Source organism: Danio rerio, chromosome 13, assembly GCF_049306965.1.
Source record: "Danio rerio strain Tuebingen ecotype United States chromosome 13, GRCz12tu, whole genome shotgun sequence".
NCBI lineage: Eukaryota > Metazoa > Chordata > Actinopteri > Cypriniformes > Danionidae > Danio > Danio rerio.
Genome location: NC_133188.1, coordinates 9,901,676 through 9,918,949, shown reverse-complemented (window position 1 = coordinate 9,918,949; position 17,274 = coordinate 9,901,676). Strand labels below are relative to the sequence as shown.

Genomic DNA, 17,274 nt, shown 5'->3' with positions numbered 1-17,274 from the left:
AGTTGACACTGGCGTCATTACGGCGCACTTTTAGAAATACACTTTTTCAGAATGCTGTACAGCGCTGACCCAAAACCTAAACATATCAGTCACTGCGACATAAGCAAATCATCCATAAATATTCCAATGGTTTATTGTGAAATCAGAGCTGTTCAGAAAAATGTATTAAAATACAAACGTCGTAACATGAGAATGTGAGACTCAATACAAAACATCAGCATTTTCACAATAAGAGCACCCAGTTTTATTAAGGTCGTTGAGTGTTTGTTGCCATCATGACAATCCTAAACAAAATATTCAGTGATATTCCTTCAAATCAATACTGATAGTGTAGTTTGCGCAGACACACTGAGGTTTATCCAGTGTACAGAAGTCTGAATCATCCACATTATTTCATACGCTTCCAGAAACACGTTTACTACACGAATGTCCAGCGTTTGCTAAAACTGTTCAACTCTTAAGATGATTCCTTTCTTACAACAGCTCCAACTATGACAGCTTCTCATTACTCACCATTTCTTAATCTTACTAAAAACTAGACTTGATGTCACTCTGTGGACTCTGGGGTCATGTGCAGCATGAGCAGGTCGGCCCCCCGGCGGACCACCACATTTAAGCTTTCGCTGGTCCTCACAGCATTATATATCTCCTCTGACGTGTTCACCTTTACCCCATTGATCTCAATAATAACATCTCCTGGCTTCATTCCGGCTCTGCAAAACAGAAAACAGGAAATGACATCATCAATAGGATGCCTTAATCAACAGCTGATAACATCATGTTCAGAGAGCAGCACATCTGTTGGCTGGAGATCCTACAATCACACGGTGGATGAGAACTCCATGAGAAACATCAGGGAAGGACGGGTCTCGCATCCTTAGCTCTTCGATTATACTGAGGAGGGGAAAAAGAGAATTTAAAGATAATAAAAGACTCACTTCAGTGCAAACACAGGAGTGTGTGCAAAGGGAAATACGCAAAAATGTAATCCATGTAACAGTGTGCACAAACACACGTGAGTTAATACGATTGATTATTAACCAGTGTCTGCACATTTTATGACCAAAATTTATGAGCAATTTCTTTTTAGTCAGGCCTGTGGATATCTTTCAATATCCATAACACACATTTAATCTGATTCATTACAGCATGTACTGATAAATTAATTCAATGCATTGCAAATTAACAGCATTTCTTTTGTCACACTCTATGCCAGGGGTGGCCAATCCTGTTCCTGGAGATCTACCTTCTTGCAGATTTCAGTTGCTACCCAAATCAAACACACCTGAACAAATTAATTAGGACCTGAACACCACGTGATAATTACAAGCAGGTGTGTTTGATATGGGTTGCAACTGAACTCTGCAGGAAGGTAGATCTCCAGGAACAGTGTTGGCCACCCCTGCTCTATGCAATTGTAGTATGAATGTTTTGTTGAGGTGTTTTTGGTTGAAGCGAATGTAATATTGATTGTTATGCTGATATATCTACAGAGATGGGAAGTACAAATACTTTGTTACTGTACTTAAGTAGATTTTTCTAGTATCAGTACTTTACTCCACTACTTATTTCTTTGACTACTTTTTACTTACATTTTTACACAAATATCTGTACTTTCTGCTCCTTACATTTTTTAATTCACGCACGTTACTTTTATTTTCATGTGTTTGGTGGCGCGATCAATATTATTTCGTGTCATTGCGCAATATGAACAGTTTTGATGCAGTCAGTCCATATTTCCTCATTGTGCACCTGTGTGCTGCACTGCGTGGCCTTTTCAAGGCTATTGCGCACTGTACATGGTTTAGTTTATGAAGATTACAATGAGAAAGGCTAGGATGACTACGCAGATGTGACAGAGGGAGACGTTAAATCTAACATGACTGATGCTGCCCTGTTTACACGATAATAAAACACATTTTGCTCGTTCAGATCACAGGTAGACAAGAGAGACACGTTCCAGTTTAAAAGCATGCGGTTTAATGCTTAAGTCTTTTGTCCACTTCTGATCATTCTGAACAGGCTTTCTCTTGTCTTTCATTGTAATACCGCGAAATATAGTGCTTTTTTGTAAAGATTTGTACAATTAATACTAAAACAATCAAATACTTTATAAAAAAATTATGCATTGTGGTTTATTTCCTTTATTTCTGATAAGTTTTATTAAATTTTTCTATTAACAATTTTTTTTTCAAAAACAAAATGTAAGTATGCTGGGCAATTTATGAATAAAAATATAATTATTCCAGAATTAGTTTTAAACAGTGGATACAATTTCATCTGCAACCCAGTACTAGGAAACACCTATACTCACTCACATTCACACACACACTTATACACTGCCAGTTCAGTTGAATTATTATTCATCTATACCGCGTGTCTTTGGGACTGAGGTTGAAACGGGTACTTTTTAATTTATTACATTTTTGAGGCTGTACTTCTTTAAAGGATGTGTGTACTTTTGTTATCTCTGTCTATCTATCAAACTATCAGTCAGTCTGTCTGTCTGTCTGTCTGTGTATCCATCTTGAATTTTACTGAGAAACTGCTCAAAATACAAAAGTTTCACTCATAATTGTTAAATACAAAAACATCAAGTATACATTTTGAAAAAAAGAGATATAAATTATTTTTTCTATTAAACATAGAATTAACTACAAATATTTTTTTTCCCCAGAGGTCTCTAAATTGGTATTTGGATACTCTAAAACAGTTTGGTTACAAACTAACCAAAATAAAGAAATTGATACACGTTTAAAACTAAACCAAAATGAATAAATTATACAATTATTCCATTATTTATTATCCATTTATTTATTCATTTACTTATGATTAATAAGAAAATATTAAATCATTTGGTTTAATGAAATAATTCTTTGAACAAGTAACTAGAACTGTCACCAACTGAGTAAAAGTATTGGGAATAAGAAAAGTCAATTAATTCAGAAAGAAAACACCACTGTATGTTGACTGGAGATGTGCAAGTGAGTGAGTGAGTTTGTGTGTGTGTGTGTCAGTGTGTGTGTGTAAGAGAGAGAGAGAAAGAGAAATGGAGTACTTTCATTCTCTCAGTCGCAGTGAAATAGGGGCTTTTGCTGTAAATGTCAGCTGTCCAGCAAACACACACGCAGTGAAATTGTGCAGTTTGAGTTTTAAGTAGTTAGAGTGTTGTAAATACTCGCGCTCGCCTCCCTCGCGACAGAGCACATATGAGATAAATGACGTCAGTACACAATAATCGGTTATGATTATTACAGAACTGATACCGAACTGTCCGCGTGTGCATCAAAGAAACAATTCATTTTGACACCCCTATTTGAAAGGTTTAATTAAAATATATGATTAAAAGATTTAAATTTAGCCTTTTATTTACATATTTTACACTATTTTTCTTATTTGCTCATCGTCTTTACAATATGGCAAATTTGTTTCTTAAATAGCTGTACAGCACATGGAAATATTATTTTACACTTGATCTTAAACTGAAATAATTTTACAAAAAAAGACAAGTACACTGTCAGTAATAAAATAATAAAGCAAATGACTTTGTTTAACTCTAGGTATTTGAAATATGACAACACTGCATTTCTTAAAGCAGTGTTTGAAGAGCCTTATTGTTTATTATGATAAATGTAACAGCAGATTGCTTTGACCTGTAATGCCTGTACAATTCAGTGATGCTTTAAGACAGATCAGAATACAGCTATAATGTATAAATCCCACAAATACCTCAAACAGAAACATTTCTAGCATAATTCTTTTGTCGTAAAGAAATATAAAAAGTCCCAACTTTGCTCAAAGTAAGGTTTACTTGATGATACAGCCTAATGAAAAGTCTGTAATCCAAATACTTTTTTTAGTCAAGGAGCAAAGATAAATAATTTCTACTTTAATATTGAGGAGATCGCAATTGTATACAGTCTGAGCACACACACGAGATGATGAGAGGACTTGCAGTTAATTTGAAAAAGCCTATTTAAGAGCTCGCATATCTGTTTTTATGATTAATGTACATGACTGCGCTCTCATGTTACAATAAAACGCTTGATACGTTTGCAGAAATGAGTAATTGAGCAATACCTGCATTTCCACACCAACATTCAGTAGAGTGACAGACAAGTCAGAAGAACAGAGTGAAGAGAAGAGAGCAAAATGTGTGTGTACACTGTAAAAAAATTTTTTTACAGAAAATATCCTTAAATTTTTTACAGTAATTTTTTGTCATTTCACATTATATTCAAAACTTAGTAAAATGACAACCAATCTCTCTAAATTAACCGTTTGACTTTTATTTTAGGTACTTTATTATTAAAGACAAATTACTGACATTTGTGTTTTTCATACAGGGAAATTACAGTATTATTTATACAGTATTTTTTCTGTTATTTTAAATTATATTCAAAAGTTGGTAAAAATTACAAACATTATCTGTAAGTTAACGGCTTGACTGTTATTTTATGTACTATAAGTAATTACAAATTACAGCAATTTGTCTGTTTTTTTTACAAAAAAAATTATGTATTATTTACAGTGTTTTTTCCTGTTTTTTAAGTACATTTAAAATTCCGTAAAATTAAAGTAATAAATTGTAATTACTTGCTCTGTAAAAAAAAAAAAAAAAAAAAAAAAAGTCAAATGACTGGCAGCTACGGCTGCCAAACAAAAACCATAAAATTAAGGTAAAATTTCTTTGTTGAAAAAAAGTTCAAAAAGTAATAAATCTACAGATATTTGTATTAAAATGTTTACAGAGAAACACTGTTATTTTACAGACTTTTTCTAAATTATTACGAACAAATCCATCTAATAAAGTAACACACGAAGAGTGCTCACATACACCTGTTTCAGATTCTGCTGATTGCAAACACATAGTCGGAGGATCGTTATGAACTGATTACATGCACTTTAAAAGCAGCACAAACGCACGCACCAATTGCTTAGTCTTGTTATACTGCTACTGTGAACATTATGATGCGGTTCTCTTCTTTTGCCTTGCTTTGTTTGTAAATTGTTTACGTTGTTTGCTGCTAGGACTGATCATTTGCTTGTTATTTGACCATGACTCTGGATTCACTGCATACATCTGTTTGCAGTTTGCCCGTGTGTTGACTTGTTTGCCTGACCATCTCTGTGTAATAAACCTGCATTTGAATCTGCACCTCTTTCTCAACGTCCCCTTAACGTTACAGTTCCATTTCATTTAAGATTTGGAACTGAATCATTTCATACAACGTAAACCTCTATATGTTTTAAAGTAAGACTATTCAATAAAATGTAATGTTATAGTTGTGAGAATTTTAATCAGTTGTATCTCACTTGATGTTTTTTCCAAACTTTTTTGATCCAAAATAAAACAGTTAAATTACGACCAAAAGCGTGTCTTGGCATTTTATTAAAGGCGTTTAATTGTAAAAAAATAGCGTTGTTTTCTCTTGAACTTTTAGTGCAGTCACTTTATTGATAGTGTTCGATCATAATAATCTAGGAAAAGTCTGTAAAATAACAGTGTTTCTCTGTAAAACTCTTATTGTGTTACTTTATTAAATGGATTTGATAGTAATAATCTAGGAAAAGTCTGTAAAATAAGTGTTTTTCTGTAAAAATTTTAATGACAATATCTGTAGATTTATTATTTTTTGCACTTTATTTAAACAAAGAAATTTTACTGTAATTTTATGGTTTTTGTTTGGCAGCCGTAGCTGCCAGTCATTTGACCTTTTTTTTATGATTTTTTTTTTACAGTGTAGATCATTGAAATGGCAGAAAGTATGTCCACGGTTTAATTACTCTTGCTAATAACATAGTAAAAACATCTGAAAAGCATTATTCTCATAATACATTTGTTTTTGAGTAGTTTTTTTCTGTCACTGCAACACAGAAAGGCCTTTGTCCCGCCCTTACATTTCAGGTAAAACTAAACAAGTTTGACTGTGATTGGCTACTTCTCATATCATTTAAATCACTGCTTCGGAATCACGGTAGATTGTGTGGGTATTTTTGCATTAAATTGTCACAAAAATTCACAAACATTTTTATTTTTGGGGCGTGAAAATTGCATACAAATTCTCCTTGATAAATTAAGCACTTTTCAACAGAACAAGCCAATTTTCCAGGTATTCCAGCACTTGAATTTCTAAGAGCCAAATCTAGTGGCATATAACAAAAATCTGTAGATTCCATAATGTATGAATTTTGCTCTCCTGTAAAATTGTAATAAAAGTGTTTGGCACCTGGGGGTCAAAGTCAACATCATCACTCCAATGTAACGCCTTTTCCATCCCGATTCTCCGAACCAAGAGTCTAAAAAAAAAACCCAATACCCATCTGTCAGTGAAAAAAAATGCTGTCACAGACAAAAGCAAGCAGCTGTGAGGTCATTCTTACTCTGTTTGTCTGCAGATCGGTCAAGGAAGAGACGGACTCTGTCTGAGGGAATAGCGAAGGAAATCCCTGCTGTCACTTTCATGGTATTAATGCCGATGACCTCACCATCCTGAAGAGTACAAACATGACACATCAGTTTATTACATAAGGCCAGAGTATGGTCAGTACAATACAATATTGATGAACATTTGAAAACAATTCACGTTCTTAATATGACAGTCATGAAGCTCTGTGTTGCTCTGAAGGTCCAGCAATCTGTAGTCAACTACTAAATGTGCACTGATAACTTTCTCCTTCACATTATTGTACAAGGAGGGTACCACCATAGCTGTGAGATACGTTCTACTTGGGATTTCGTACTGTGGTTCTAGCACACTAATTAAATGCCTAAAACCGGAGTTTTCTACCCCTGAAAAAGGTTGCATGTCTGTGGCTATAAATACTCCTACCCTAATACTCCTACTATTATGCCTACAATTGCCTTTGCTTGTGTTGAGTTACTTGGAATTTTTACTCCAAATGAAGACAGGAGAGTAGTTTGTGTTACACTTGTCAGTTTAACAGATAAAGCAATGATTTTGTGGACATCAGTAATCTAACTATTTGCCTTAATCTGATTAAAACAACAATATGATTAAGGTGTTTACATGAGTTGCTTTTTGAATGTTTATTTCATGATCCCGTTTTACATGTTAAAGCACATAATACGATTAACGTCATTGTGTCACCACGCTATCCATGTTTCTTCTGGAGTGTCATGTAATTTTGGGGAGTTTCATTCTTAATTTGTCGACTTTAACTGCAGTTTGGCACTTTCATTTTCATTCAAGAACATTTCATGCGTGCCCCCATGACAAACGACATATTGGATCCGAGGAACTGCTAGAAGAGTGTAGTTTTAATGGCCTACTTCGCCATCTGAATAACAAGGTACACCAATTGCTTACTTACCAAATCCGTAGAGACAGGACAATCAACACGAACTGGATTTGCGATTTTTTTTATAAGAAGACGAGTGGCAAATCTGGATTTCACCATTTATAATACAAAAAGTTCTCGGGTAAAAATGTTCCTTACAAACATTTTTGTTGCGTGTTAGAAGACCACTGTAGTCCACAAATATGGGTCCTTTCTCACTGCGGGAAAATGAAAACAAAACCTTTATTGTGGCACGTTTATAAACAACACTGACGACCCATGTCTCTGAACAATTCTTCTTCTTCCACTTGTTTTATTTACGGTTAGCAACACAACGTGGCGTCTCTCTGAATACTGTAACAGGTAGTTTTTGAAGCTATCATGCATATTAATAAAGCTGCACCTCATTCACAATAGAGTGCGCTGATTGGTTCGTCTTTCTCTTGAATTAATGATGAAAGCTCAAAGACGTCACATTGTACCCGCCGATACAGACAGCCAGTCTCCATGCTGGAATTTACACAAGGAGCTCGTGGCCTTGACGTAGCTTCAAAATTCATTTTCAAACCGGAAGAACGAATTTGTTTGAAATAACGCAAAAACAACCAATTCTTCACTTTTATTGTTAAATATGTGTCCTAATAGTGTTTTTAGCAGCGTGAGACATATATATGACTATTGACATCTCAAAAATGTGTTTTGGTGTTTCATGACCCTTTAAACCAAAAGGCAGAAGCAGTTTTTTGAGTAAATGTCAGCGACTCACCAGGTTTATGAGAGGCCCTCCTGAATTTCCAAACTGTAAAGCAGAATTGTGATTGAGTGATGGAATGCAATTCATTAAATGATGACATACATTTTTTTTGCATGCAACACCACCCAGTTTCCAGTGCTCTTACATCTATGGTAGCGTCCGTCTGGATGTAGTCCATGTTGGAGTTGGAGAGACCCAGTTCTTTACTGCCTCTCTGTGCAGAGCTGACAATTCCAGATGTGATGGTGTTTTTAAGAGAAAAGGGGCTCCCCATGGCAACCACAAATTCACCTTGACGCACATCAGATGACTTGCCAAGACGCAACGTTGGTAAAGGATTCTGGGACAAGACAGAGAACACTATGACACTATGTCAGACTATATGGCCATGTACTAGAACTGTGGTAAAAGAAAAATGTGAAAAATCAATTGCAAAAATGGCGTTCCAAACATAAAAGCCTCCTCTGTTACTGTTGGTTTACCTAAAATTGTTGACTATAATATTCTGTAGTTGCTGTAATATTACTGCGTTTAAAAATCTGAGGATACAAAACCAAATGTCACTAAGGTTATCACAATTTCGAGTTTATTTCCATATTTGTATGCGGCCGTTCCTCCTGAAATATTACAGTGTGTATGTAGCCTAAATACAGTATAAACAGATTAATGGGTTAACACCAGGGCTTGACATTAACATCCACCAACCGCAGGTAGACTTTAGCTGTGGCGGATTAGACAGCCACTCCCACTAGCCACTTTGGCTGGTCGAAAATCATTTTTAAATTGTATTTTTTTTAAAAGTAGGGTTCAACAATAAGGATGAACCTCTAGAAATGAGAAGCAGCCCGACTGACAAAAACAACTGTGTTCACGCAAGCAAAAGAAAGCAGATAAATACAGAATGTTATGTGACGCGCGCAATTTTTTAAAAGCGTGCACGATCCCATTTCCTTGCGTGAAGCAACCTTGACCGGAAACACAATGCTGCGATCGGTTCTGTTTAAAATAGACTTGACAAAAAGTGATACACATCCACCATTTTCAAGAGCTCGAGATTTTTAAAAAAGAAGGTATTTTATGTATGCAGCAGCAGTTGCAGCTTCAGCTTTAAACAATCTTTGAACAGATTATTAATGGGCCTAATGTTAACTGTGTGCGTTTGATCATCCTTTCATTATTGCACACGGTATGTTTTTCACCTGCTTTCTTTTTGTTAATATGATTTAATTATCATTCTTTTCAGTAACATTGATTTAATAGATTAAATTTAATGTATAGTTAACTGCTGATCTGAGACCTTGGTCTTGGAGCTAGGACAGACTACTTTGCATAGTTTTAGACAGGCTACATGACAATAATTGTTAGTTTAGTTTTATTTAATAAAAAGTGTGTGCATATTAAAACATATATTTTGCTAGTTTTTGAAATTTTTAAATTATTTAACATTTTTGGCTAAGAAATATTTATTTATTTATTTATCTATTTTCCAGTGTGGTCAGAGAAAAAATTGGTACAACCTTAATGTTGAGCCCTGAAATAACTACAAAGCAACACCATGAAACCACTACCGCTCATGCTCATTGAGCAAAGTCATACACAACACATCTAAATCAAGTAATTTTGCAAATATATTTTCCCAAAAACAAAAGTGAAAATGGCGAGTGGCTAGTAAAGTTGAAAAACTACTAGCCATATAGGCTGGTGATCAAAAAAGTTAATGTAGAGCCATAAAAAACATTAAAATCATATTGACCTCACACTTTTAATGTACTAACCGTGATACGTTTTTGATTCTTTAAGCTCAATTCTTAAATGAACAAAGTTAAAAAAGAAATTACTCATTTGATAAAGACCTTTTACTAAAAATGTAAATTAATAAAATAAAATAAGTCCTTGTTCTTACCATATTAAACTATGACTCAATAAAAATAATGATGCACCGATACCATCTTTTTGGGACTGATTCGATTTCGATCCCAAAATTCTGAGTATCGACCAATACAGATCCGATCCTGATACTGTGCCATTTATTTAAGCATAATACAGTTTCTATGGTGATGTGGTCCAGCTTATGTTTCCTTTTTTAATAGTAAGATTCTTCTTTGAACTCTGCAACAGGCTACCACTATTGACTCTAATCAAAACACAAACTGGTCTCTTAAATAAACTATTGATATAAATAAAATTACAGTCAAATATTCACAGTTTTCAGAGCAGCCGGTACTAGGCTAAATAATTTTCTGTTAATGAAAATCTATATTGTGATTGTCAGTTTCACTTTTATTAATTTAATCAACAACTTTGACCACAATGAGCCAGGCTTACAAACTATCCTAAAAGTATTCCCCTCGAAAGAATAAACTCAGTCGGAAGGATGAGAAAACAGAAACTTTTAATGTTACAGAATAATTTTACAGAGCGGCACACGTCACATCAGCCGGTGTGTGAATGAAGTGCTTGATGCATCACTGAGACAGCTTCCAATCCAAAACAGCAGTAAAAAGGGAAGAAATCAGTGTGTTAAGGATCTGTCCAATGTATTATTGAGCCTTTTCTAGTTTTAAATTTCAGGTAGGCCTACTTTGTGTGTGAAGAGCAGGTAATAACCCACTAGTTCCAGTGTTGCGAATGCGATCTGCTGATCTAACAGCTACATGATTTAGAAACAGAAATGAACTTGTCGTTTCAGGTCGAAATGAACCAATATAATATATATTATATTATAATAAATTAATATAATGTAATATAATAAATTAATATTTATTTAAATTAACAGGTACAAATAGTGTTGGAGAAAGTTTTTCATGTTGTCATGAACGTGACACGCAGTTTGAATTGTAAATAAACTGAGAATGATTGACAGGCGCAGCGGAGGGAAGCGCAGAACTGAACATGAATTTAAGCATGTGAATATTGATCTGTACTTCACATTAAACTATAGAATGGCTTCAAAACATTTGGGATACAGTAGGCCTACAAGACAACTTTCTCCTGTCTTATAAAAGGCTACCTTTCTGGCTTTTGTTTGCTTATAAATTACACAGAATATAGAGCACGTGCAAGATGGGATTTGCAGTAAAAATATGCAGTATTGAACCAATATCCAATCCAAGTATCAGGATCGGTGCAGCCCTAATTAAAAAATTAAATATCCCCAAAAGATTACACATGTTAACAGTACAACCTCAAAGCTCCATCTGTACCTTAACATTGATTTTGATGGTGGCGATGTCTGCAGCCTGGTCCACATCCTGGACTGTGGCGCTGTAAGTCTCACCATTGGTCAGTTTGACACGAACACCACGCTTGTTGGCGACCACATGGGCATTTGTCACTATCAGGTCATCACTACTTATTATAAAGCCAGAGCCATTCGAGATGGGTCCCTCACGGCCAGAAAAGGGGTGTCTGAAAAGAAAGAGTGTAAAATTAGTCACAATTCCCAAACACAACTGAAACTAAAACCATCTGGTCATCTTAAAATAGAAACAAGTGATCCAAAAAGTCTCTATAGAGAAAATCAACATAAAACACCCTGCTGAAAAAAACAATCCTGTTGTGCGCGCGCATGTAAAGGTAACTGGGTGAACAAGTCAAACAAAGTATATACACAAGAGAACATAAAAATATACAACAATTCAAAAAAATGAAGCAAGAATAATAAAGGTTTAAATAAAACATATAATAGATAGATAGTACAATAATAATAATGATAATAATAATGTCAGTGAAAATGACAACAGCATTATTAATAACAACAACAACAACTACAACTACCACTTATGATTACTTAACATTCAGAAATTAAACCGAATTAACAAAAAATATTGTAAATATATGTGTAGTGTTAAAACATTGTTGGGTTTTACAACCCTGCGAAATGTGAGAATGTTTTAACAATAGAAATGATAAAAAAGTAAAGAATTAGGTTAACTTGATTGTTTTTATAAATGTAAGTGAGTTGAACATAAAACAGTCAAGTTGCCCCCAATAAACTTAAGAATTGAGTTGCTTCAACACGTTAAATAAGTATTTTATAAATGTCTGATAACAATAATTTTGTTAATAATAATGACATTTGGGGAAAAGGGTTTGGTTCTATTTTTATAGTAATTAAATGTTTATAATTTAAAATGTTTATAATAATTAGATGTTTTGCCGCCTTGTTTTTGAGTTGTGCAATGCAAAAAGACCCTCTTATAGCAAGATTAGGGAAGCACTGAAATGAAGCTTGTTGATTGAAACAGAAAATTCTAGATGCATTTGGCTGAAAACTGACACTGAAAAGGCTTTTTAATAATTGGAAATTATTTTAATAAATAAAAAATATATAGTTTTATATCAAATAATAAAGTAATTTGGCGACGCAGTAGGTAGTGCTGTCACCACACAGCAAGAAGGTCACTGGTTCGAGCCTCGACTGAGTCAGTTGGCATTTCTGTGTGGAGTTTGCATGTTCTCCCTGCGTTCGCGTGGGTTTTCTCCGAGTGCTATGGTTTCCCCCACAGTCCAAAGACATGCGGTACAGGTGAATTGAGTAGGCTAAATTGTCCGTAGTGTATGAATGAGTATGTATGTATGTTTCCCAGAGATGGGTTGCAGCTGGGAGGGCATCCGCTGCGTAAAAACATATGCTGGATAAGTTGGTGGTTCATTCCGCTGTGGTAACCCCAGATTAATAAAGGGACTGAGCCGAAAAGAAAATAAACGAATGAATGAATAAAGTATTTTTGTAAGGCTTTTAAATTAAACTCAATAACTTAAATTAACAGTGAAATTAATAGTAAAAATAAAAATGATTCCATCATTTACTCACCCTCTGCATATTTGAAATCGTTATGAGTTTCTTTCTTCTGTTAAACACAAAAGAAGACATTTTCAATAATGCTGAAAACCTCTAGCTATTGACTTCTATTGCAGGAAAAATAACTACTATGGAAGTCAATGTTCAGGTTTTCAGCATTATTAAAAATATCTTCTTTTATGTTCAACAGAGTCAAAAAAAACTCATCAGAAATGATGACAGAAGGGGACTTCCGGTGTGGCGGCGAAGCTGATGGCTGTGTGAAAGAACCTCTCTTAATCGGTTGATTCAAAATCCCCTAGAAGATTCACGCAAGAAAACGAAGACAAACTGAAAATTAACATGGAAGGGGAGAAGCACAAAAGGGGTAAAAACAAGGTAGGCTCGAAGCGGGAAAAAGGAGAAATAACCGATGATACTGACGGCGGTGAAGAGAGCCGCGAAAATAATGGCGGTGCTGGTAAGGCCAACGTGGAAGCAGCTAACTCGGATATAAGTGCTATTAGAGATGACATCCGAGCATTCAGAGCGGATCTTAAAAATGATATGGATGACTTTCGACTCTCTCTTCGGGAAGATATGCGTAAGGAGCTGATCGAATTTAGGGGGGAAATTAATCAGAAACTTAAAAATCTCTCAGACGATCTACAAGCCGCCAACTCCAGAATGACTGAAGCAGAAGAACGTATAACTGATATTGAGGAATGGGACGCGGCGGCTGGTGACGCTCTCTTTAGAATGTTAGAGAGTCAGAAAGAGTTGCAAACAAAGTTAACCGATTTAGAAGCTCGCTCGAGGCGCAATAACCTCCGTATCTACGGAATCCCGGAGGGATTCGAGGGAAGCAACCTGATGGAGTTCGTAACGAGACTTATTAAAACGGAGCTCGACCTGCCACTAACAGACTTGGAGATCGGTATACAGCGATGCCACAGAGCACTTGCCCCGAAGCCCCCCCGCGATGCACCGCCGAGATCACTGGTAATTTGCTTTCTACAACACAGAGTAAAAGAACAGGTGCTACACACTGCATGGAAAAAGAAAGAAGTCCGACTTGAAGGAAAGAGGATTTATTTTGACCACGATTATCCTCCGGAGATATTAAAGAAAAGAAAGGCATACGCGGGGATATTAAAAGAGCTCAAAATAAAAGGGATTCGGTTCCAAACTCCACACCCGGCCAAACTGAAAGTTTTCTTTGGAGATGGCACCCAGATCTACGAGAGCGCGGCAGAAGCTGCAAAAGATTTGAAGAAAAGAGGATTTTCTGTGGGAAATGTGGAACAAGACCCCGAAGAACCGAAACGCCGAAGTCTCCCTAACGTTACCTGGGAAAGAGCAAGCACAAAACGTCATCGCAAATCAGTGGACCAAGAACGGATTAGGGAGAAGTTACAGAACTTTCATCGCGTCGCACATGAATCGTCTGAAAAGTGAATATATTATTCTCACCGAGAAATAACGTAAGTGACTGCATAAAAGACATTTGGACGATACTATTACTAAGCCTTTAACCGAACACTGAGGAGCTGAATGCTTATTAAGGCATATGACGCGTTACTCCCTTCGGACAATAACATATTTTGATTAAAAATAAGCAATCGATGGAGCAGTTATTTTATCTCCTATATTTTCGTTTAAGTTTGATTATATTATTGAGCCTACCAAGGATGAATAGAGAAACCGATTAAGCAAGAGCAGATTTTTCTGATAAACTTTTCTTTTGCACCAAAGAGAGGCCCTTGACGGTGACAGGGACATTCTCTCAACTAGAAGGTTATAACTATAACCTGGGACATGGAAGCCCTTTTTTCTCATACAGTTTGTCTTGTTATGAATGTTCATACTTTGTTTGTTAGGTTGTTGTTGGAAATGTTTTATAAAAGTGAGCGGTTTAAAATGAATATATATGCGTGGTCAGGAATATAAATTAGTCACGTTGAATGTCAATGGCATACATAGTCCAATTAAAAGAAGTAAGATAATTGCGAAAATGAAACAAGAAAAAATACAAATAATTAATTGGCAGGAGACACACCTATCACCTCAGGAACACGAGAAATTAAAGAGATTTGGCTTTCAAAATACTTTCTATTCATCGCATAAATCAGGACGTAAGAGGGGGGTAGCTATTCTGATTCCTAATTCAGTGAACTTTGAACTTATATCAGAAATTAAAGATAAAGAGGGTAGATATATTTTAGTTAGGGGGAAATTAGATAATAAAGAAATTACATTATTTAATGTGTATGCTCCACCAGGAAGTACCAAAACATTCTTTAAGAAAATATTTAATTTGATAGTCACAGAGTCACACGGTACTTTGATAGTAGGTGGGGACCTAAATGTTCACATTGAACCCAGACTTGATGCAACTGGTCCCAACAGAAAGAAAACTTCAAATGCTAAAATGATACAAAGACTGCTTAAAGAACTTGGCATGTTCGATATATGGAGAGAGTTTCACCCTAAGGAAAAACAGTTTACCTTCTATTCAACATGTCATGCAATGTACTCAAGAATTGATTATTTATTCATGAATAATTCAGATAGACATAGAATTAAAAACTGTAGTATAGGGATTAGAGATATTTCTGACCACTCCGGGGTATATCTAACCTTATATTTAGATAACCAGCAAAAAGAGACACTCTGGAGACTTAACACAGCAATTTTGAATGATAAAACTATACAGAAACAAATTCAGACTGAGTTTGATCTATATATCCAAAGCAATGACAATGGAGAAGTGTCTCCGAGTACCTTATGGGATGCTGCGAAGGCAGTAATTCGTGGTAAAATTATTTCCCTCACTGCTTATCGTAAAAGAGAAAAACAGAAAAAATTATTAAACCTTCAAAAGGAAATAAAAAATCTGGAAACAAAACATATTAAACAAAAAGACCCACAAATATTGATAAGATTAAATAAAATTAAACAAGACCTAAATAAAATATATGATGAAGAAATAGAAAAACAATGTAAATTCGCTAAACAAAGATATTATGAGATAGGACCTAAAGCAATGAAATTATTATCCTGGAGGATACGAAAACAACAGTCTAAAAACACAATCTATAAAATAAGGAATCCTAAAACTCAAAAGGTGTGTACTGAGTTAAAAGACATTCAGAAATCTTTTGAACTATATTACAAAGACTTATACACCCAACCAACTAGAGCAGAAACTGGGATTATAAAGAGTTTTTTGGATTCACTAGACCTACCGTCAATAGGGGAACAACAGAATAAAGCATTGTTAACTGAAATAACTATAGAAGAATTGGATAGTGCTATATCAAAACTGAAAGCAAATAAAACACCAGGAACTGATGGATATCCATCAGAGATGTATAAAACATTCAAACCTCAAATAACACCCATGCTCCTCAAATGCTTTAATTATGTACTAAGAGGTGGAGAAATTCCACAATCTTGGCAGGAAGCTGTGATTTCAATTATTCCAAAGCAGGGAAAGGATAAGAATGAATGTAGCTCATACAGACCAATTTCTGTCTTAAATGTGGACTACAAGCTATTTGCTTCTATATTATCTAAGAGACTGGAGGTTGTCATTTCTGAATTAGTAGATTTAGACCAAACTGGTTTTATACAAAACAGACAGACGCAGGATAACTTAAGGAGAACATTACAAATAATGAGTCATATTACAACAGAAAATATAAGTGCAATGTTGTTAAGCCTAGATGCTGAAAAAGCATTTGATTCTGTTGGATGGGATTACTTGTATCAGGTTCTGGCAAGATTTGGCTTTAACAATAAATTTATTGAATGCATTAAAGGGCTATATCTATCACCAAAAGCTAAAATAAAAATTAATGGCCATCTGTCCAAAACTATTTACTTGGAAAGAGGGACACGCCAGGGCTGCCCTTTAAGTCCTACTTTATTTGCATTGTTTATCGAACCCCTGGCCCAAGCAATAAGAGAAGAGCCAGAAATAAAAGGGATCGTAATTAAAAAAGAGGAACATAAGATCTGTATGTATGCAGACGATGTTCTCCTGTTTTTGGCAAATCCTAAATCTAGTATTCCTAAATTAATGTCCCTCCTAAACACAATTAACTTCTATTCTGGATATAAGATAAATATTCAAAAAACGCAAACTCTTACTTACAATTTTAGACCAAATTTAGAAATGAAAAAACAATATAATTTTAAATGGAATTCTATTTCACTAAAATATTTGGGAATAAACTTAACAAAAGACTTGTCAACACTTTTTGACAGTAACTACGGCCCCATTTATAAAGAGATAAAATCTGATATTGCAAAATGGACTCTCCTACCATTAGACATGAGCAGCCGGATAGAAGCAATTAAAATGAACGTGGTTCCACGGTTACTTTATCTTTTTCAATCATTGCCTCTGGAAATACCCCAAAAACAATTT

The 17,274-nt window shown here is 35.0% G+C and overlaps 1 protein-coding gene across 1 annotated transcript; it reads right to left on the bottom strand.

The window, feature by feature from the left end:
* Positions 1-129: 129 nt before the first annotated feature.
* On the bottom strand, positions 130-12,886 carry LOC141374974 (serine protease HTRA2, mitochondrial-like; the record flags this gene model as incomplete). Its single annotated transcript, XM_073920713.1, has 8 exons — positions 130-711; positions 797-894; positions 6,231-6,300; positions 6,385-6,493; positions 8,069-8,101; positions 8,202-8,396; positions 11,260-11,464; positions 12,873-12,886. Coding segments are annotated over 8 exons (888 nt in total), but the record flags the coding sequence as incomplete, so codon positions are not given.
* Between the last annotated feature and the right edge of the window lie 4,388 nt (positions 12,887-17,274).